The 22,974-nt window shown below is 46.9% G+C and overlaps 1 protein-coding gene across 1 annotated transcript in view; it reads left to right on the top strand.

Moving 5' to 3' along the window:
* The first annotated feature begins 10,083 nt into the window (after positions 1 to 10,083).
* Positions 10,084 to 22,974, top strand: part of MAN1C1 (mannosidase alpha class 1C member 1) — a 132,396-nt gene continuing 119,505 nt past the window's right edge. Inside the window, exon 1 of the mRNA XM_067724726.1 lies at positions 10,084 to 11,665. Within this exon, the coding sequence (XP_067580827.1) occupies positions 11,126 to 11,665 (540 nt within the window). The 5' untranslated portion in view covers positions 10,084 to 11,125. The remainder of the gene's footprint in view (positions 11,666 to 22,974) is intronic.

A 22,974-nucleotide genomic window follows, 5' to 3' on the forward strand; every position in this document is an offset into this window, starting at 1 on the left:
TCACAGTAGGTCCACTTGTTTACTGAACAGTGCCTGGCACGTAGCAGGCACACAATAAATCTTTGTTGGATGAATTTAGTGGGTTGGAATTAATGAGCTACAAAGAAGAAATGACCTTATTTTTCTCCTCCTCCTGAAAACTTCTGTCAAGGAGGGCTTTCCCTTCCTTCATGTCTCCGAGCCAAAGCTGAAAAGAAAGCTCCTGGAGCAGGACCTGGAGGAGGCCACTGTCTGGCTGGATGGAGAAAGGGGAGGCACAGAGAGAGCAGGGGCCGGGAAGTTGACAGGAACAGGCTAAAGGGTATGTGTTTGGGGCCACGTCCTGTCCTCTCGGGCCTCAGGGCCCTCATCTTAGCCTGGGTGGTTGAAGCAAATGTTCTGCCCACCAGCCATTCCTGCTCCAGGCCCCTTGCTCATTCTTTCTAACTCTGCATGGCAGCCTGGCCTTTCTGCTGCCCCTTGCAGAGTCCTCCTCCGGGGAGAGACCGCTTCTGCTGGGTTTCTGTGTCCGCCACCCTCCCCAACACGGACACCTGGGGCCTGGCCCCAAGCGGGCTGTGCCTGCCCATGCGAGGGACGGCCTCTCTCCCCCCGCAGTCCTCAGGCCCTCAGGAGCAGTAACTGGGTGCAGGGGAAGACAAGGCAGAGAAGGGGCCCACTCTCCTGTTTTGAGCCCCTCCCGCCCTTGGCCCCTGTAGGTAATCACTGAGCCTTTTGGGGGTTCTGTAGTATAAGTTGGGTTACTTCTAGCTTTCTCTGTTGGCAGTTTAGGGTTCAGGGTTCTTGGTTGCCCTAAGTTACAACCCACTGATCTGCTTTTCGGCCTTCCAAATTTTGTTAATGTTATCTCCTCTTCTGGGCTAATTATCCTTGTGGTTTTATGCCTTAAAAAAAAAAAATCCCTTTTGCCTTCATGTTAGTGGAGGGTCAGGAGGGAGTGGAGTTATGTGTGTGTGCTCGATCTGTCTTATTTAGCCAGAATTCATAGTCAGTCTAATTTAATCTTCACAACAATACCAAGGGGCCGTATTATTATTCTCATTCTCAGAGGCTCGGAGAAGAAGTCCACAGAACTAATAAGTGGTGGAACCTGGTGCCACCCACAGCCCTTCGTCTCCAACACTCTTCACCTCACACAGCTCTCCTGGCAGTGCTCAGAGAAGGCTGTGTCCTCCTCACTTCCACAGAAGTTGGCATCGTATGTGGTCAAAGCTCAGTTTGCCGGAAGGACGCCGTGGGGTGATCATACCTTCCTCCATCTGAACGTGTCCTCTGACCATGCCTTCTGTAGGAGCCGAGGCGTTGTAAGAGTGGTAAATGCAATTAAGAATGGGAATGACCTTAATGTCCAACAGCAGTGGATTGGGTAAACAAATTTTGGTCTCCCCGTTTAAAATATCCTATCTGGCTGTCAGAATGATAAGGCAGAAGAATATTTAACTTCATGGAAAAATGCTCCTGACGTATTGGGACATTGAAGAAGTACACTTTCTTTCTTTCTTTCTTTTTATTTTTTTGCGGTATACAGGCCTCTCACTGCTGTGGCCTCTCCCATTGTGGAGCACAGGCTCCGGACACGCAGGCTCAGCGGCCATGGCTCACGGGCCCAGCTGCTCCACGGCATGTGGGATCTTCCCGGACCGGGCCACGAACCCGTGTCCCCTGCATTGGCAGGTGGACTCTCAACCACTGCGCCACCAGGGAAGCCCGAAGAAGTACATTTTCTAAGCAGTGGGTGCTGTATAGCTACAATAACACATACATAATAACAAATTAATAAAAGAGGAACTAACATTTACCTGAAACCCTTGATCCTTGAGTACAGGTCCCAAGCCAACATCCAAAGTTAAAAGGGATCCTGTCTACCCCAGGGTATGAAATCAAATTCACCCTCTCCCACCCTTACGCCCTACTCTGCCCCCAGCACCCCATAATTCCTCATGACCTTGAAGTCTACAGTTCATATCCTGTGGAGGGAAAGTGCATCGGCTGCTCCCCTACCCTCGCCTCCACCTGGGGTTTTGTGAATCTACTCCTGGAATACTGTGGGTATTGAGAACATGCTAAATAATCATAGTTTTTTTCTTTACTTTTACCTGGGCCACTGGAAAGCTCCCGCCCTCTTTTTCTTGGAGGAAGAGTAGGGCTGAGTGATTAGCTAAAGGGTGGGAAATGACAGCCATTTGTTATCCTGGAAGAAGAAGTCCCCCCACTGCAGGCGAAATGAGGAAAAATAGAACTAAAATCTAGCCACAAGCTATGTTACAAGACACTGGATTTCCTTTTCTAAAGATCCTCTGAGATGGGATAAAGATTTATGTATTCAGCCACCTTAGAATAGTGTGTGTCAGCGTGAGGGTCATTAGCCATTATCGCTGTGCTGTCCAGTCCAGTAGCTACTAGCCACACGGGGCTTGTGGCACGCTTGAAACGTGGCTAGTCTGGATTGAGATGTGCTATAAATGTAAAATACACACTGGATCAGGAAGACCTGGCATGTAAAAAAAAAATGTGGCCGATCTCATTCCTGATTTTTAAAATAATAATCGAAATGATAATATTTCGGATATATTGGATTAAATAAAATATATTATTAAATTTAATTTAACCTTAAACATTTCCTTAAGTTAAAAACTTTTTTAAAGCCCTGTGGTCTCAGTGCCTCAACACAGCACCTATTAATTTCTCATGTAAGCTCCGTGCCAGCGCAGCCAAAGCAGATGTGCAGAAGGTCCTGCTCGTCATAGTCACGCAGGGACTCTGGCTGAGGGAGCAGCTGCCATCTAGATCACTGTCAGTCACCTTGCCAGAGGGAAAGCCAGAGCTCTGGAGGATATGGCCCTGGCAATTAAATGTTCTGGCCTAGAAGTGACACCCGTTGTTTCTGCTCACAGCTCATTGGCTGGAACCAGTCACATGGCTCTACTTAACCACAAGGGGGCAGGGCGATCCTACCCTGTGCCCCAAAGGCAGAGATCCGGAAATACTTGGTGGACATGACTAGCTTGGTTTCTATCGGCTTTTTTTTATTTCTTTAGAATATATAGAATTGAATAATAGTAAAAAGTAGAGTGGAATAAAATAGGAAATATCAGAGGGCATCACAAAATTTTAAAGTTATGATTGAGGCTCAATAAATATTTGTGAGATGGTGAAAATTCTTTCTGAAAAGGGATCATAGCCACAACGAACATGTCTTTCTTGCTTTATCACTAACAAAGTGTTTGCCCACTGGTTATCTCATGTGGGGTATTATGGGCCCCCTTTATGGATGACGAAACTGGCTCAGAGAAGTGAGTGATCTGCCCGGGTCACGCCGTCAAATGGCAGAGCTGGGACTTGGGACTAGTAAGATACTAATGCAACTCCCTCATCAAACCCCAAACTTTTTTCTCTTTCATTTATCAACCCCGATAACTTGCTATTCTTTACTTCTTTTAATAATACTAACATTTAACATATACTGAGTTTAATACTATTATCATTGCTATTTTATAGCCGAGGAAACTGAGGCTCAAACAGATGAGATGACCACCCAAGGTTACACAGCCCCTGGTAAGCTCGGCAGGACTTGGGTTCATAGGCAGGTCTATGAGAGTCAAGGCTGTAGTTGTAATGCTCTTTTGCCACTCTGGCTTTTTGAGCTGGTTCTGGAAATCACTTGAATGGCATAATGGATAAGTTTTGAGGGAACTTCCCATGATTGTTTGGTTCACGTGGTTCCTGCAACTCCTGCCTATTACCTTGGGCCCTTCTTACATTCCTAATCCCAGAGGGGCAGATAGTTTGAGATCCTGCATAGAATCTGGAGCCTCAATAACCCACGGACATTAAGAAAAACACACACACGCGCACACTAAACAAAAGATAAAGACTCCCTGATATTAGTAAGTGGAACCGGATGACTAAGTTATGCCAGGGTTACATTTTAAAGATCCTGTTTCATTTCTAGCTTTATGGGGCTTGATGTAAGCTTTTGGAAATGTACTTTTATGAGATTCAAAGATAGTTATTCTACATGTCCTTTAAAAGTGCCCATACCATAAATAATAATAACTAATATTTAGTTCCTGCTATATGCCAGGCACTGTGCTAAGACATTAACGTGGATTATTTCATTTAACCCTCAATGACATCAGTGAGGTAAATGTAACCCAGGACTGTGGAAGTGAGAAGAAACCTTATGATACGTGTGGAAGTGGCCTTAGCTGGGATTCTCAAGTACTGATGAGATCCAGCCTCTGCTCTGCCTCTAACTGCAAATTACTTACGGGCACTTTGATCCTTAGATTTCACATCTGCAACATTCTACCTTTGAGCTGGATGATCTAGAAACTCCTGGAGAGGAGGGGCTTATCTGAGCAGTGCTTAGCGCAAGAGGACTGCATAAACAGCACTATTATGACAATCCAGATAGAGACCATATTTTCTGAAATGAAAATCGGTGTGTACAGTCTGGCAAATGAAAGCCCTCATAGAGACCATGAACAGAGTATTTGAAATTGGAACTTCCCTGGAAACCCTGAGTTACAAAGTTTCAGTCTGGTTGCTAGCTTGTTTGCCACTGGGAAATGAAGCAGCACTAATTCTTATCTTATAACATTGGTTCACACTTATCCACTGCTCATGGTGCACCAGACTCTGTGCTAAGACATTTACAACGGTTGGCTCCTGTAGTCCTCACAACCACCCTATGTGATCATCTCCATTTCACAGATGAGGAAGCTGGGGCTTCAAGAGATGAGCCATTTTCCCAGGGTCTCGCTACTGGTAGGAGATGGAGTCCAGACTGGCGCTCTGACTCCAGGGTCCTCATTCTTACCACCCTGCTTTCCCTTCTCCAGCGTACTGAGGACTTAGCTTGGGGAGGTAGATCAAGAACAAGTCCAACCCAGGCCCTGCTCACATGGAAGATGAGCAGAACATATGCTTCGGGCTCTTTGCAGCCAGTTATCTCATGTATTCCTCCCGTCATCTTTCTGAGGTATGCATTACTATTGACCCCATTTGACAGATGGAGAACTTGAGGCTCAGAGAGTTCAGACAAGTTGCCCAAGATGAACTAGCCAATGTGTGGCAAAGCCGAGATTCAAACCCAGGCCTCTCTGACTTCAAAGCCTTGGCTTTAAGCCAGGGTTTCTCACCCTTGGCACAGCTGACATTTGGGGCTGGACAGTTGGGAAGGGGGGACTGTCCTGTTCACTGGAAAATGTCTGATAGCATCCTTGACTTCTATCCACTAGATGCCAGTAGAACACTCCTCCCCCAATTGTGACAACCACAATTATCTCCAGACGTTGTCAAATGTTCCCTGGGTGCAAAATTGCTCCCCGCTGAGAACTCTTGCTTCCGGCTGGCTGACTGGGCCACCTCAGGACTGGGGACTCAGGCACAGTGTTGAAAAGAAACTTTCATGATCTTCTTTTAAGAGACTGAGAGCAGGTGTTCTGGCTCTGTGCCCCTGAAATTAGCCACCCCCTGCACAACAAGGTACCGACCGGGACCTGCAGCCTGCTGGAGAGAGTCAGGGACACCTGCGGGAACTTTTGTCTCTAGACCAGCCTGGTGTGCTCTCACCCAGCAGGCCCCGTCATCCGTGCCTCTCTTGCCCGGGCTGAATTTGTCTGGAGGCCTTTAAGGAAGCTGCCCGATGATCTTCTCTTGGCTCAGTTTAGCTTTATCTCTAGTTTTTGATCTTAAATGGAACTAATGACCATTTGAGATTCAGATTCCGCACCAACTGCCCAGAACCTTCTCAATGAGCAGACTGGAAGCCCCGTACAGCCTAATTCACGGCTCGCACCTCAACAAATGCCCCTGGCAAGTTAGACACCTGGAATCCTTGCAGACATCTCCCTCTCTATCAACGTGGAATCTCAAGCCATCACCAAGTCCTCTCAGTTTGGGATTCTAAGCATGATTTGGACCCTGGGGTCTTGTGCATCTCCGATCTCCCCAATCCAAGCCACCATAGGCTACTGCAACATCCTCCGAAAGGCACCCACATCATTCACTCCTGCCTCCCGGTCTGTTTTCACACTGTAGCTATAGTAGCCTTTTAAAAATGTTAATCTGAATCCACCCACCCACCTACCCCTTCACGCACATCCCTACTCCTGTCCTAAGTCATTCAGTGATGCGTCCTGTCTTTCCCCTTCACTCTCTCTACTCCAGACATACTGGCTTGTCTGTTCTCAAAAGTATCATATTCTCTCCACTGCAGGGTTTTTGCATATGCTGTCCCCTCAGCCTGGGTGTTCTCACAATCCCTCTTTGCTTAGGTAACTACACTCATCCTTAGAGGATGTCTTCCCTGACCACTTCTCACTCAACCCGAGTCTAGGTCCATCTCCATCGTTACATGTTCTTAGAGCAGCCTCTCTCTCTTTCCTCACTTTTATCTCAGCTTGCAGGGTTATTTGGGGGTTGTTTATTTGTTTAGATTCCTCTTCCCCATAAGACTGTAAGCTCCACAATGGGAACAACGTGTCTATTTTTGCTCGTCATTGCATCACCAAAGCACAGTATATTGCCTGGAATATAGCAGGTGCTCTTTACATACTTATTGAATGGCTGAATGAGCTCATATAATCCTCCCAACAAGCCTGTGAAAATTCTGCCTGAGTCCAGTGCTCTTTCCCTGCTCTGACTTCTTATAGCACCTGCTCTCTTGGCATTATATGATGGGGAGCAATAGACGCTGAAAGACATGAAGGGCTCTGGAGCCTGACCAACTGGATTCAAATCCCCCCTCTGCCACTTCCCAGCTGTGTGACATTGGGTAAGAGCCTTAACATCTCTGTGCTTTAGTTTCCTCTTCTATAAAATGCCAGTAATAATAGTACCTGTCTCATGGGATGGTTGTAAGGATTAAATAAGTGAGCTTCTACGAATTCTGTTATAAGGGTTTGGCACATAGTGTGTGCCCCATTAATCTTAGTTACTATTTGTATTATTAACAAAAAGAGCATTGATTCTGGGATTAGATGAGTCTGGTTTTCTCTCATATTTGCAAATTATTCCCTGGGTGGACAAGTCACGTCACACCCCTGAGCCTGAGTTTCCCCATCTGTTAAGTTGGGATCTCAAAGCCTACTTCTGAGAAGGCCATTGTGAGAGTAGATAGGATGAGAACAAAGCGCTCAGCACAGTGCCCCGTGCATGGTAGTTCCCTTCCTGATGGGTTGAATTGGTCCCCGTTGCCTCTTAGACAAGAAGCTCCCTGAAGTTAGGCTTCACATCTGCCTTATTCAGGGCTGTTTTCCCCAGCCCCTCTGTACCTGGCACATAGTAGGTGTTCAACAAGTAGTTCTTTACTGAGTGAATGAATCAATACTGACAGGGACCATGCTTTGCTCATCTTTGACCAACCCGAGACTAGTGCAATACCTAGTATCTAATTTCAATAAATGTTTGTTGACAGAATAGATTTTTAAAATGCTATTCATTTCTGTTCCCAGTCCCACTTAAGTGTCTGAACTGAACTGAGAAAGATACTTGTTAACTTATCCTGAATCTCTCTAGCCTTAGTATTTTTATTTGTAAAATGAGGCTATTAATAATATCTACCTCGTAAGAGTGCTCTGAAAAGTAAATGAAGCAATATGTGTTCAGCACATTGAAAATGTTGGTTCATTATTATTCCCTTCCCTGAGCCTTGGTTTCCTCATCTGTGAAATGGGCATCCACTCCCACATTTATTCATTCATTACTCAACAAACACAGCACCCATATGTGAGGTATTGTAGTTAAGACCTAGGGCAGTTAGAGAAGTGAACGAGCCATGGTCCCTGCCGTGAGGATCTAAGTTTGCTGTGGGACAGTGTATGAATAATAAAAATCCAGTGAGAGAAGAGCCGTAATGCGTGTGAAGTCTATGGGGGTTAGGCGTATGGGGGTGGGATGGGAGCTCCAGAGTTTCAGTGAGCTTGCTAGGGAGATTATAAAAGGTTATGGTATCACCAGCTTGGTGTAATCACCAACATGACATCAGTTTGAAACAGAGTTGTCCCCTCTGGGCTCTGGTTTTTGTAGGCTGAATCTGTGGAATCCTGATGCGGCCTCACTTTCTACCCTGGCTCACCAGCAATCCAGAGACTGGTCTAGGTGTCACAATCACAGTGAGGATCCAGTTCAAACAGATACAGCCTTCTGAGACTCTGCCTTGCCTTCCTCCCCTTCTCCTGGGTCCTCCCTTCTCAGGGGACTGAACAGTGATTCCCTTACACTCTCCATGTGGAATGATGTGCGGTGCCTCCAATGCCTGCTGGGTTCCTGCCTAGTTCTCCAAAGACAAGCCTCCCCCTTCCCAAGGTGGGTTCCGGAAGGGAGATTCTTGGGCGTTGGAGATTGGAAGAAGCCAGACCAGGTCTCTGGGCTCCTGCACCCAAGTGGACCACATGCTTGTCTCTGATGTTCACAGCTGGTTTCAGGGAACTGAGTGCCGCCAATCAAACTCAGGAGAGACTGAAACATCTAAATTAGAATTTTACATTTAAGCCAGGTGTGCTTGTGGGGTTGGGAGGGACGAGTCATCTCCAGTGACCAAAATATTTGCACCTGTTACCCAGAGCTATCTTTTATTCTCAATTGAAAGAAATTTACATGCCAAGGGTATTTAAACATCAGGGGAGGGTCTGCTGTCAGTGGCCTGGCCAGAGGCAGAAGGATGTCTGAGTCCCAACGGCCAAGGGTAACAGGCCTCAGGGAATAAGCAAGATTTACGAGAGCCCGTCTGGGCCGCTTCTTCTGTCGGAAAGGCCTCCCTGCAGTATTTTCTGTCTCATCAACGCTGCATTTCATTTTAAATTGCAGCTGAAAGCAGATATTTTCCCTCTTGCCTATTACACCTCTTAATTTGTCTCTCCCTCTGCTGTTATTTGTCTCTATAAAGTGTTTTGCGTGAAAGACCCACACAGCACAATGTTTCTTTGCCTTGGGTTTAATAGGAGGGGAAGGCACAGAGAGACTTGAGTCTAAGGAGGAAAGTGTGAGGGCCTTGAGGTCGAGACACATCTGTGTCTGGGAATATACGCCTGGCAGTGTGTACGTGTGTTTGGACCTATCTGTTGTGTGAGTGTCTGTGGGATGTGTGTACATGTCAATATTTGTACTAATATGTATTACATGTGCTTTGGTATAATCACTTATACTTAAGTGCTTTGGTATAATCACATACCTAAATTAAGTGTATGTTTGTGTGCAGGTACACACCCACATGCAGTCTCTGAGTGCATCTGGAGCTACGCATAGAAGCACACATGTGCACATAAACACGCAGGCATCTGGGTACGCATGTCACATGCTGTGTGTGGTCTTCTACGCACTCGACCAAGGTTCCTTCTCCTTCCTTGCACTCAAACCACTGTGCTTAGCATCCCTCCCTGCCCCACCCAGGGGCCCAGGCCTGGTTTGGGGCCCGTAGGCAAAGGAAGGCAGAGCTGTGGTCTGCGGGGGGTGCAGTGGAAACACTGCCTTAGCCAGGCCCAGCCCGTCCTCACAGCGTGCCACAGCAGCACCACCGCGGCTCCCGCGGAAGCTCTCGGGGCCCCTGGGCAGGCCCCCGCCCCCTGCCAATCCTGGACTGGCACTGAGGGGTGAGTGAGGTTACCGAAAGACCGCCAGAGCCCTCCAGACAAGCTGGATCTCCTGCCCCCTCTAGGGGACCAACAACCGGAGCGGCGAGGGTTGGGGGTACGGGGGACGTCTCGGTCGCTCCCAGTCCAGCGAATGCTGGGCACTAACCAATGGACGACTGCGGCCCAACGGGGATCCCTCCGAGGCAGCCAATGACCTCGCTCCTCTCTCCACCCCCGCCAACCCCGCGCAGCTGGACCATTGGTGCTGGCGGGATGGGGGGGAGTGTGCGCGGCGCTGGCCCTTCGAGGGAGGGGGCGTGGCTTGGAGTCCCAGCTCCTCTCCCCACCCGGGCTTTGGCCCCCGCACTCCCTACCCCAGCCGCGAGGCCATTGGCCGGGCTACAGCGCCGCGGCGGAGGTGGACCACGGGGCGCGCAGTGGGCGTGGCCCGAGGGCGTGGCCCGGCGGGAGGCGGGGCCGCGGGTGCTGTCTCAGTGAAAACCCGAGCTGCCGCGGCAGCGGCGGGGGCGTTCGGGTGGTGTGCGCGCCTGTGGGGCGCAGGCTCGGCAGCGGCGGCGGCGCGGCGGCTCAGTCTACGGCGGCAGCGGCCCGTCTGGAGCGGCCGCGGTGAGGACGCCAGCTGCGGCTGGGGAGGCGCAGCCGGGACTGCGCGCTCCGCGGAGCCGGCGGGGACCGGGAACAGGTGATCCCAGCAGGAACCCGGAGCCCTACCGAGTTGGCTGGGCGGGAGCCCGCACTCCCGGGCGCAGCTGCAGCCGCCCCGCCGCGGCTGGTCGCGAAAGGCGCCGGGCTCCAGACAGGGGGCCCGGCATCCCTCCGCTCCCGGGGGCCCGGGAAGACCCTGCTCCGCAAGCTCAGAAGTGCCTGCCCTCTCTCCCCGGAGCCCGCTCTGCGGCGGAGCAAAGTTGTAGACGTGTCCCTATAGCCAAGCCCCGGCACTGTCGCGACCCGGCCGGGCCGGCGCGCTCTCGGAGCGCAGCTGACACGCCGGCCCCGCCGCCACCTCTCCCCCGGAGCCGACCCCCTCTGGAAACTGCTTCTGAGGCCAAAACTTTGGGCCGAGGGGCTGAGGGCGGCTCGGAGCGGGGACGAGGCCTGCGTGCGCCCCTCCGCGCCGACAGCCTGGGCGCCGCGGACGGCATGTGACGGCCCCGGCGGCCGCCGCAGCGCGGGAAAGCGCGGGCCCCGCGGGCTCCGGCCGCTGCGAGGAGGGGCCGCGCGGCGGCCGGAGGGAAGGCTGCGGCGCGCGGTCGACCCCTGCGGGCCCGGGCCCCGAGCCGTACCGCCTCGCTCGCCCGGGCCCCGCCGAGGCTGCTGCTCCCCCGTCCCGGCGCGGGAGGACTCGCTCCAAACTCCCTGAACTTCAGGAGCAGCCCCCGCAGGGCGAAACTCTCAGGGGCCCCCACCCCGGGCGGCGCCCCTCGACGACCTCCCCTCGCCGAGCCCCCTGCTGACAAGTGCCTGGACTCCCAGGGCCTCAGGGGCCCGGCCGGATCTGACTGTCCCCAGCCCCGTGTCCGGCAACGATGCTCATGAGGAAAGTGCCCGGCTTCGTCCCGGCCTCCCCGTGGGGGCTGCGGCTGCCGCAGAAGTTCCTCTTCCTTCTCTTCCTCTCCGGCCTCGTCACCCTGTGCTTCGGGGCCCTGTTCCTGCTGCCCAACTCCTCTCGCCTCAAGCGCCTCTTCCTGGCCCCCCGGACCCAGCAGCCCGGCCTGGAGGCAGTGGCGCAAGTCGCCGGCCACCCCCTGACCCGCGAGCAGGAGTCGCCTCCGAACCCGGCCCCCGCGGCTCCAGCCCCGGGTGAGGACGACCCCAGGAGCCAAGCCAGTCTCCGCCGCAGGAAAGGGTGGCTGCGGCGCACCCGCCCCACCGGGCCGCGGGAGGAGGCCACGGCGGCCCGGGGCAGCAGCGCCACGGCCCTCAGACCGCAGGAGGGGAGCATCTCCTCTAGCTTTGACTTCAACGCCTTCCGAAGCCGCCTCCGCCACCCGGTCCTGGGCACTAGGGCCGACGAGAGTAAGGAGCCCCAGAGCCTAGTTCAAAGCCAGCGGGAGAAAATCAAGGAGGTAAGGACTCTTCTCCCCGCACAAAAGAAAAGACCCTCTTGTGCTTCCCATCCATTTCCCCTGGGCCCAGTCACTCCCGGGCTCCCTGGTCTACTCTAGGTCCTCCAGGCACACTCTATACCCTCCTCCCTCCTCCCAAACTTCCCACCTTCACTCCTGCCTGCACAGTTTTCCACTACCGGGTTCAGTTAATCATCCGCACCCCCGATGGTAGCTGAACCACTGGACCAACTTTCCCCCACCCCCAGACTCTGGTCTTTCCAGTCCAGTCCTCAGCCCAGGTGGGGCCTGCTCCCTCCCTTTGTGGAGATGTTAATAAGATTTTTGTGGAGTTGCTAGTTAGGCTTATTAATGGACACCCTTTCTGTTTGAAGGGGCCAAGAGCCATGTTGTTTCTCACTGTGTGTCTTTAAATTGTGACATCTCCCAACCCCCTTTAGGATCTACACCTGGAAAGCCAGGATTTGGGAGGTATTTGGTGACCTGCAAGTATTTTGCAGTCTAGCCAGCAACCTACAAGCCAGAGGATGTTGTGCATTCTTGATAACTGTTTCTATTGAGCTTTGGAACAACTGTACGTAATTGCGTGTGATGCAAGGAGCAATGATCCCTAAGGCGGTGGTAATGTTACAGAAGCTCTGAGGTTATTGGCTTAATGTAGCAGGTCTTGGACTTGTTCCCTGTAGGGATTGTACCAGAGAGGGGTTAGAAGGGTCACTTTGAGTCTGAATCTTAGTCTTAATTTAAGAAACCAAAAGCAAACGCAGCCTCACCGTGGCTTGAAGACAGTTGCCAAGCCACCACTGATAACTAAATGTTCTGCTCAGTCCCTGTTAGAGCTGCCTACTGTTGGAGCCGCCTGCGCAAGGTTTTTGCCCAGCACTGCAGAGGGGGCTGCAGTGACACCCCCGGGCCACGAGGGGGCTGTGGGCAAGCAGTGGGCCAGGGTCTCCTCCCTAGAAAGGAGAGGATGCTCCCCCCATCCCCGTGGACCCAGAATGAAAGGACTGCTTCTGCCTGGACTTCTTGGTTTGCTGCAGAGCAGTCAGCAAGTCTGCCGTGATTTCCAGGGAGAGCAGGCAGCAAGAGTCAGGACCTGCCCTGTCCAGACCTGCTCAGAGCCAGTGGAGAGCTTAGCTGTCCTCCTCTCCTTGTCCAGTATATCCTGTCTCCCAACGCCCACCTCTCCCTACTTATCTCTGCTGTTGTTACTCAGCCTTCTATGCTAAGGAGACTCTATCTTAACTAGCAATCACTGGACATTTTGTGATGTCAGTAGAGGAAACCACAAAGACGAGTCCTTGTTTCCCGTGTGCAAGCACACACTCTCAGTTTCCAAATCCTTGTTGAAATCCCAAAGGTTAATTGAAGCCTGGAACTTGCAGTAGCTAAGAAAGGGGCATCATTTCTCCCCCACTGTTTAAGGAGCTGTGTTGTTGAATACGCACCTGAACCACCCCAGCTCCCTTTCCTAAAGCTGCCTCTGAAAACATTAACCCTTTCAGACCTCCTTGGAGAGCAGTAACCCGCAGTGAAATTACATTTAAACTATATGCATGCAGTTTTTCACGGGGTGTAGAGCTGCCATCAGATCTTTAAAAGGATGCCCCAAAGGATTAAGAGTTACCTACTGCCCTCTTCAAAAGGTGCTTTCTGCATTTGCATCTAGATATGGGACCCATTTCTGAGAGCCTGCGGTTGGGAGCCATGTGGGAAGGAGGGTGGGCTGTCTAGCGGGGGACCAGGTTCTGCCCCTCAATACAAAGAGAACCTCCCTGTGGGCAGAGGCTGGGGGTGGTGGGAGGTGTGGGGACTCTTCTTTGCAGGTGGATGTAAAGTAACACAATGGGTGGAGGTCTGTGTTGGTTGCCAGATGTCTGGATCTTTCTATCTGGCATCGCTGTACACCCCTGGTAGTAGCTGGAAGCCTGCTTGTCTATACCTGCAGTTGTTCAATGAGCCCCCTCTTACTATCTTGAAGACGTTAAGCTCCTCAGAATGGAGGGGACGGGACTATATACACTATTATATTTTGAAGCCCATTTTCTCTTCAGGCTTCTTGAGTTTGGACCTCCCCCGGTCCCCAAACAACCTGAAAAAATGTGGGGCAGAGTGTTTGTTTTAGCTGTTAACACAGAGTTAACTTCCCTGGTGTCCCACCTGATGAGGAATGCAGTTGACAATTGCTGGAGGATGTCTTTATTTCCTTCTCATTTAAATTTCTATCTGTGCCATGCCCATGGGTAGATCATTTTAGAAAGGTGCCTGTTTTCATAAAAGGGACTGTTGCTTTCCTCTCTGGCTTGTTTTTTTTCCAGACGTGGATTGATTAGACCCCAGGAGCAGAGGGACAGCTAGCATCAGATAAAAAGGGCTCTGTTCTTATAAGATGAGGTTTTTAAAGCGAAAGTAAACTTCGAGATTCAGAGAGGGTGATAAATGAGAGTGAATAAAGGCTGGACACTTGGGCTCTAGATCAATGAAGCATACTTATGAACATTCTAGTTTGAGAGATGGACATGGGCTCAAGGTCTCTGCTGATAAGATGGGCTGAAGCTGCATGTTCTGGGTGTAGACACATCAGGAAACAATCTGTCACTAGAACCAACGTTTTCTTCTCAGTTCGCAATTTTGGAACCTTGGAGGAGGCAGTGTGGTGGAAAGGGTAACCCGGAGGACATTGATTCGAGTCTCAGCTCAACTGTCTGACTTTGGACAAGCCACCTCCTCTCCTTCCCGGACCTTATTTTTCCTTCTGTAAAATGGAATGAGAGAGGGGGGAAGAGGCTGGTCACAAATTCTTGCTTCCAGACCTGGCCCCTAAGTAGACTGCCAGTCTGGCCAGGGACTCCATAGCAGCTGGGCTTTTCCCAGCTGTTTTCGGCATGTCTTAGTTCCATGAAGTAAGGGAAAATGTTGTGTTGTTGTTGATGATGGTGATGGTGTTCACTGTTGTATCCCTAGCACCTAGTCAAGAGTAGATATTCACACAGTTGATTAAGTTAAGTATTCCTCTCACCCATATTGAACTTTAGAGATGGGATTGAACAGTGACAGGTCCTCATCTTGGGATCATGGAGAGTAAAGGGACTGGTGAGAATGAAAAACGGCTTGCTAGCAGCCTTTCCTTTCAGATCTGATGATTATATAGGAAATTATTGTGATAATTATTTTAGGGGACCTTGGTCATAGGTGGGTTTCTCTTCAAGTTCAATAGACTTTTCTCACACATGACAAGAGTTGGGAGTGAATAGCTTGTCAGGGTTACATCCCAGTGAAAGGTTTCACACTACGTTGTGTCCTACTAATGATGGTAGGTTGCTGATCTGGAAGTTGTCCCTTCAGTGAAGGGAGCTTTTGTTAAAGGGAATTGGGCAGAGTAGGGCTGTGAGAACATAGCACTGGAGTGGGGCTGCCCCTAGCCCATAGGAAGAATGTGGATTGAATTTTACCCCCATCCCCGTCCCCTCTGCCCAGTGCCCTTATGCACTGCTGTATGTGGCAGTCGCCCTGAGTGTCCAGCCTGGGTTCAAGTCCTAGCCATGCCATCAACCCTGGTCTCAGGGGGAAATTCCTGTTTATCACTGGGCCTCAGTTTTCGTGGTAAAATGAAGAGACTGGCATTTAGGGGAGCCTTTTCTCTCCCTCGCTCCCACCTGTTTACTGTTCTGTTTATGGATCTGCCCAAGCACCTAGAATAGGATATGACGCTTAGTTGGAGCCCAGATACTCAGTTGGAGCCCGGAGTGGCTACAGGAAAGACCTATAAACTAACAGTTAAGGTTACTGGTGGCAGGAGCTGGGTCTTCTTCCTGAGGGTACATGGAATTCTAAGAGTCGTAGAGTAGGGGCCACAGCAAGGTTTGGGGGCTTGGCTCTGTGACCCAAGAAGCCTTTTAGAAGTTGCAGTAATTTTCCAAGTGCAAGTCTAACTTAAAGGGACTGGAGAGGTGGCAGCCGTGAGTAGAATCTTTCATGCCTGGATAGCAGGCATCTGGAGGATGCCCGAATCACCCTGGAGTCTCTGAGACTTGGCAGGGAGTGCCCCAGCTCTTGCCTTCCATGTCTGCTGTGTTAAGCCTCCAGGATATTGCTCGTTGTGATGTGTGACTATGTCTGAATAAGTCATCTTGGCAAATGGTCTTTGCTCCCCATTAACGGGCTGGTTCGTTAGTCATGTGTGGTTTCTCTGTATATCTGATTTATCGCTGCTAGTCCCAGGGACAGGTAGAAAAATTAAAAGGCTTTGTGTTCTTTGTAGCATGTGAATCTGAGGCTGTGAGATGTTCAGGATAATTAATATTAGGAGCACCTCAGATTTAAATAGCTTTCCTTCGAAGAGCTCTGTTTCAGTTGAAAATCCACTGAAGATTTTTCCCCCTTGTCCTTCAGTTTCTCTCTTGTCCTGCTCTATGATACATTTAATATAGACGGGAAGATTGCCCTATAGTAACCAGACAGGTCCCTTGGGAGACCCTTACATCATAAGCCCAGCTATACACTTCATTCTTCTTCCTTAGAACTGAGCACTGCAAGTAGACCAAAGCTTAGACCTTGTCCCCACCAGGTGTATGACTTAACACCCACAGGTTGGGTGAATCTCTGCTTTCATTGTGAGCTGCACCACAATTTTAGGGACTTGGTGCAGGCATTCCAAGAGCAATTGCTTCTCAGGCCTCACATCCTTAACTCTGTCTTTAGTGTTAGCTTCAGAAACAAATAGTACAATGACTTTTAAAAGTCAGCTGCTTATTTCACACTGTAGTTAGCAGGGCGGGTAAGAACATAGATTACCCTGCAGTTTTCAGAGTGACTGATTTACATCTGAGCCCAAGAAATGCCTTTTCTCTAGCTTTTCCCGAAGACTGATCCATTACTCCACCAAAAAATAAATATTGTGATATATATCAGGCATACTTTGCTCAAAGGACTCACGTCTTTTCTCTTACTGAAGAAAATAAATCAGGCTCGCAGATTGGAAAGCCCCACGCAGGGAAGCTGTTTGGTAATCTAGGTGGGCAACGAGCCTGTGGGTACTGTCTCTGGCGTGGGGAAGGTGCCTGAGTCTGCATCCTAAGTCAAGTCTGCACTAAGGGAGGTGATGGAGACTTCAGGAAATTCTCTCGCTGCCTTGCTTTCTTTAGCCAGGTCAGGAAAGACTTAACAAGGGTATTATGGACAGGATTCAGGAGAGCATAATGGGCATTTATTACATTAACTTTAAAAGAGGGGCCATACTTGGAGCAGGGATGAATGTCATGGACCGAGGATTATTATTATTCCAGTTCTGTGCATCTGCAGTCCAAAAAGACCACCCTCGTTCAAATAAGCTCTGGTTCTTGATTTCCCACTAACCTGGGGCCAAGGCCTTATGCACAAGTATTTGCATAATTTGGGGAAAACAACAGACTTTTTAAGCTCTGTATTCTCATGGCAGATGATGGTAAGAAAAAAACTGGAGATTCCTTAAGGACTTCTGAGGACTCGAGGACCTCAGTCCCACTCCCCTTCCCTCTTTCACCCCCACTAGGCTCTGGGGGCTAGTTAATAGCCAAGGCAGTATGGTTTTGTTTCTCTTAAATGCAGGGTGTGGCTGAGATCGCTGTCAGACCTGTTTTTTGGTGTCTCCATCCCCAAAGAGAACTGAAGCCACGGAGACCATAGCTGCAGTCTGTGGCCTCAGTGTGGTGGTCCAGCTGTAGGTATTTCTTCCCTTGAGAAGGCTGTTTTCTAAGATTTGGGTTGAGGGCTCTCCAAACTCAATAGGCAGGTGGTCAGAACAGCTCTTACTCACAAGGGGGTCTGAGTATGTCTCTTAACTCTGAATTTTCGTTAATTACAGGCTAAGACTAGGGAGGTTGTCCGTCTGTTTTAGTGCACTACCAGAGTGATAACTTTTACAGAAGAAACTTGGGCGTATCGATTAGTGTCCTAAATAGATATGCTCTCACCTGGCATGCTCTGGGAGTCAGCTGCTCTACGGGCGAAACTTTTAGGCAAATACCTTTCACTAAATAACAACCATTTTCAGTGGCTGAATAATAGTATATTCTTCTCCCCTCGTTCCACCTCTGCCATGACTTGGGGTCACCATAAAATCCACTGTGCAATACAGCATGTCCCATAGGGCCTGATGAGTCATTTAGGTAAGACTGCCGGCCTCTCAATGACTGTGTTTTGTGTTCTCATCTTATTTTTTTTACAACAACCCTGTGATGCAGGTGCTACCTATTTATTTCAGTATAACTTACATATAGGGAAATGCACAGATCTTAAATACAAAGTTTGCTCAATTGCAGAAAACCGTATAAACCACACCCCTACGAAGATATAGAACATTCCCATCATCTGAGAAAGTTCCCTCTGCTCCTTCCCAAGCAGTCTCCCATCATCCACCCCCGATCACTGTTTTGATTTGTTGCCAGAGATTAGTTTCACCTGTTCTAGAACTTCAACTAAATGGAGTAGTACAATATATGCTATTCTGCTCAAAGCTTCTTTCACTGAGGCTAATGTTTTTGAAATTCATTCATGTTGTGTGTATCAGTGTTTCATTCCTTTTCATTTTTGAGATGTATTCTGTTGTATGAATATCCCACAATTTGTTTATCCATTCACCTGTGGTTGGACTTTTTGGTTGTTTCCAGTGTTTGGCTATCAAGCTGTTATGAACATTTTATGCACAATTCTTTATGTAGGTATATTTTCATTTCTTTTGTGTCAATATCTAGGAGTATAATTGCTGGCTCATAGAGTAAATGTATGTTTAACTTTATAAGAAACTGGAAACACTTTTCCCAAGTAGTTAGACCCACCAGCAAAGTGTTGAGAGTTCTGCATTTCCATCAACACTTGGTATTGTCCACATTTTTAGGTTTAGCCATGATATTTGATGTGTAGTGATATTTAATTGTGGTGTTTTAAAAAATATATTTATTTATTTATTCATTCATTCATTTATTTTGGCTGGGCTGGGTCTTAGTTGCGGCATGCCGGATCTTCATTGTGGCGTGCAGGATCTTTAGTTGTGGCATGAGGACTTCTTAGTTGCGGCATGCAGACTCTTAGTTGCGACATGCATGCAGGATCTAGTTCCCTGACCAGGGATCGAACCCAGAACCCCTGCATTGGGAACGTAGAGTCTTACCCACTGGACCACCATGGAAGTCCCTTAATTGTGTGTGTGTGGTTTTTAAAAATTAATTAATTAATTTTTAGTTTTGTCTGTGCTGGGTCTTCGTTGCTGCATGCAGGCTTTCTCTAGTTGTGGCAAGCAGGGGCTACTCTTCGTTGTGGTGCATGGGCTTCTCTTGTTGTGGAGCATGGGCTCTAGGTTCATGGGCTTCAGTAGTTGTGGCACACAGGCTCAGTAGTTGTGGTGCACAGGCTCAGTAGTTGTGGTGCACAGGCTTAGTTGCTCTGCGGCATGTGGGATCTTCCTGGACCAGGGCTTGAACCCGTGTCCCCTGCATTGGCAGGCAGCTTTCTTAACCACTGTGCCACCAGGGAAGTCCCCTTAGTTGTGGTTTTAATTTTTGTTTCCCTTTTAACTATTGATATTGAACATCTTTTCATATGTTTATCTGCCATTTCTTTATCTTTCTTTTAAGTCTCTGTTCAGATCTTTTGCCCCCCTTTTTTAAATTAAAAAAAATTGAGTGTTTATTATCTTATTGAATTTTAGAAATCCTTTGCTCATTTTGGATATGTCCTTTGTCAGATGTATATACTCATACTCTATGGTTTGTCTTTTCATTTTCTTAATAGTGTCAGTCAAAGAGCAGAAGTTTTAAATTTTGATGAAGTCCAGTGTATCAATGTTTTCTTTTATGGTTAGTGCTTTTGTGTGTACTTTAAATAAAGAATTCTTTGTCTACCCCAAGGTCATGAAGATAGTATCCTTTTAATTCCAGAAGCTTTATCATTTTAGTTTTTACATTTAGGTCTCTCATCTGCTTCAAATTAATTTCTGTATATGGTGTGAGGTAGGGGTTGAGGTTCTTTATTTTCATTTAAATATCCAGTTGTTTAGCACCATTTGTTGAAAAAGCTTTCTTTTCCCCATTGAATTGCTTTGATGCCATGTTAGCTTAATTTACTATATGTATGTAGCTGTATTTCTGGACACTTCTGTTCTATTGATTTGTCTTTATGCCAATTCATACTATTTTTTTTTTAGTGTAATTATTAGTATGAGTGTGTTTGAGCTAACCGTGTTTTTTTTAGAGTTCTCGTTCATTTTTTTGTATCATTAATTTTTTATTTTTTTAATTAAAAATATTTTATTGGAGTATAGTTGATTTACAATGTTGTGTTACTGTCAGGTGTACAGCAAAGTGAATCAGTTATACATATACATATTTCCACTCTTCTTTTAGATTCTTTTCCCATATAGGCCATTATAGAGTATTGAGTAGAGTTCCCTGTGCTATACAGTAGGTTCTTATTAGTTACCTATTTTGTATATAGTAGTGTGTATATGTTAATCTCAATCTCCCAATTTATCTGCCCCCCCACACCTTATCCCCTGATACGCATAAGTTTGTTTTTCTAGATCTGTGACTCTACTCCTGTTTTGTAAATAAGTTCATTTGTACCCTTTTTTTAGATTCCACATATAAGTGATATCATATGATATTTGTCTTTCTGTGTCTGACTTCACTTAGTATGACAATCTCTAGGTCCATCCATGTTGCTGCAAATGGCATTATTTTGTTCTTTTTTATGGCTGAGTAATAAGCCAACCATCTTGCTATTTGTTTCCTGGGGTTTTTTGGGTTTTTTAAAGTTTTTTATTGAAGTATAGTTGATTTACAATGTTGTGTTAGTTTCAGGTGTACAGCAAAGTGATATATATATATATATATATATATATATATAACCTTTTTCAGATTCTTTTCCATTACAGGTTATTATAAGATATTGACTATAGTTCCCTGTGCTATACAGTAGGTCCTTGTTTCAATTCATACTGACTTGATGCTGGGGCTTTATAGTAAGTCTTAAAAACAGGTCGCATGATTTCTCCAACTTTGAACTTCTTTTTCAAAATGGCTTTAGTTATTATAAGTCCTTTGCATTTCTGCCTACATTTGAGAATAAGCATGTCAGTTTCTATGACAAATCCTGCTGGGATTCTGATTGGATTTGCCTTGAACCTATAAATTGAATTCCTCTGAACATTTCTTTTAGTGTAGGTCTACTGGTGACAAATGCTTGCAGCTTTTGTTTTCTGAAAGTGTCTCTATTTTGCCCTCCTTTTAAAAGGGTATTTTTGCTTGATATAGAATTTTAAGTTGACTTTTCCTCACTTTCTTTACATGAAAGACCCATTGTCTTGTAACTTGCGTTGTTTCTGATAAGAGATTAGAGTATATTCCCCTGCACGTAATGTCTTTCCCTTCGCATTGGATGCTATTAAGATTCTCTCTTTAGTTTTAAGTCATTTGACTATGCTGTGCCTAAATGTGGATGTGATTGTTTATCCTTCTTGGGGCTTGTTGAGATTCTTGTGTCTATAGGTTGATATTTTTCTTCAAGTTTGGAAAAATTTTGGCCCATATTTCTTCAATATTTTTCCTACCCTAATCTGTCTTTCTTCTAGAACTCAACTTACATATAAGTTAATTTGCTTGATATTTTCCTAGAAGTCACTAAGTCTGTGTTCATTTTCTTTTCAATCTTTATCTCTGTGCTTTGGTGTGGATAATTTATATTAACCCATCTTCAATTTCACTGAACTTTTCTTTTGTAATATCTAATCTGTTGTTAAGCCCACCCAGTGAATTTTTAATTTTCAGGTATTTTTTTACTTCTAGAATTTCCATTTGAGCCTTTTTCATTGTTTTGGGCTCTCCAATGTTTCACATCTGTTCACGCATTGTTTCCAGATTTTCTTTTAAGTCCTAAGGCGTATTTGTAATAGCTTTTCAAAAAGTCTTTTTTTGCCAACATCTTTGTCATCATTGGGTCTGTCCCTGTTGACTGTTTTCTCTCGTGGTTATGGGTCACATTTTCCTACAACTTCATGTAACACTAGTCATTTGTAAAAATGTTATGCCAAACATTGTGAATGCTACTTTTTTGAGATTCTAGATTCATCTGCTTTTAAGCAGTTTTTCTCCCCTCTTTCTGTTAGGCTGTCAGCTGTCACTTCTTTTGGCTGTCAGGATACCCGCCTCTGGCTGCTTTGTTCGCTACTCTTCCTATTTTGCTATTTTCTAACCTGCAGATGGCTAGGAAACCATTCAGTCTAGCTTGTTAGCATTATATATAAAGTACAAATAAGTAGACCTTGAGTAAGTCTCTGAAGACTCCTGAATCAAGTGCACAAACTTTACTGTGCATATTTTGGTATAGATTAGATATTTAAAGATTCCTGTTTATTTTTGGTAATTGGTATTGGATGCATGAAATATAATTTTTTGTTGAAATTATATCCTGAATAGATACAGTAATTCTCAAAGGGTATCTTAATTTCTGGTTGATGTCATCTTAAACTATTTGTGCATTTTTTGCTCATCTGCTTTTAGGTGTTAGAAGAAATATTTGCTGATATCTGTGATGTTCCAGCAGTCTCCATTAGTGCGGCTTTCAGGATTTTTTAATCTGTCAAATATTTTCTCTGGTCTCCCTACCTTAAGTGTAATGATTACTTTTTAAAACTTTGTTTGTAAATCCCCACATTAAAAAAAAAACTATTTGTATAGTCCAAATAGCTGATTACTGGTCAGACGGAAGCTAAATATATATGGCTGAAGGATTTCCAAGGACTATTCTGTGGGATCTGATCGCCTATCTTCCCTCAGTCAGGAAAGTTCAGTACGAAGTAAATGTAGTGTTTCATTGCAAAGGCCGTCTTTAATTTCACTTGTGTCACTTGGGGTGGGTGGGAGTGTTGAATTAAAGTTACAAATCTCTTATTTAAGATCCCTCTCCCCCATTTTCATTCCTGGAATGAGCTTTTAAGAGGTTAAACCTAAACTTTGCCAAGTAAATGCGGATCTCCTGGGAAGACATTTTGGCACCTTTTTTGTTTTTCTGTACTTGTGTTCTTGACGTAAATCAGCAAATCTTCCTCCTTTCCAACTCTCCCAGAAGCCATTCTCCATGTCTGTCACATACCTTACAGAGCTCTGGAGAAGGCTTGGTTTTTAATTATTAGGATCAGTGGGAAAAGAAGACTTGAGTTTCTTGCTTTCAGAACTGGACCTTTTAGAGAACAACCGATAAATATAATCAATTTTGCTCCTTTAGAGTATAAGGAAACCCTTTATAGAGAAAGGTTCATGTTTTGACAGAAAAATAGC

Source organism: Pseudorca crassidens, chromosome 2 (assembly GCF_039906515.1).
Source record: "Pseudorca crassidens isolate mPseCra1 chromosome 2, mPseCra1.hap1, whole genome shotgun sequence".
NCBI classification, from domain to species: Eukaryota; Metazoa; Chordata; class Mammalia; order Artiodactyla; family Delphinidae; genus Pseudorca; species Pseudorca crassidens.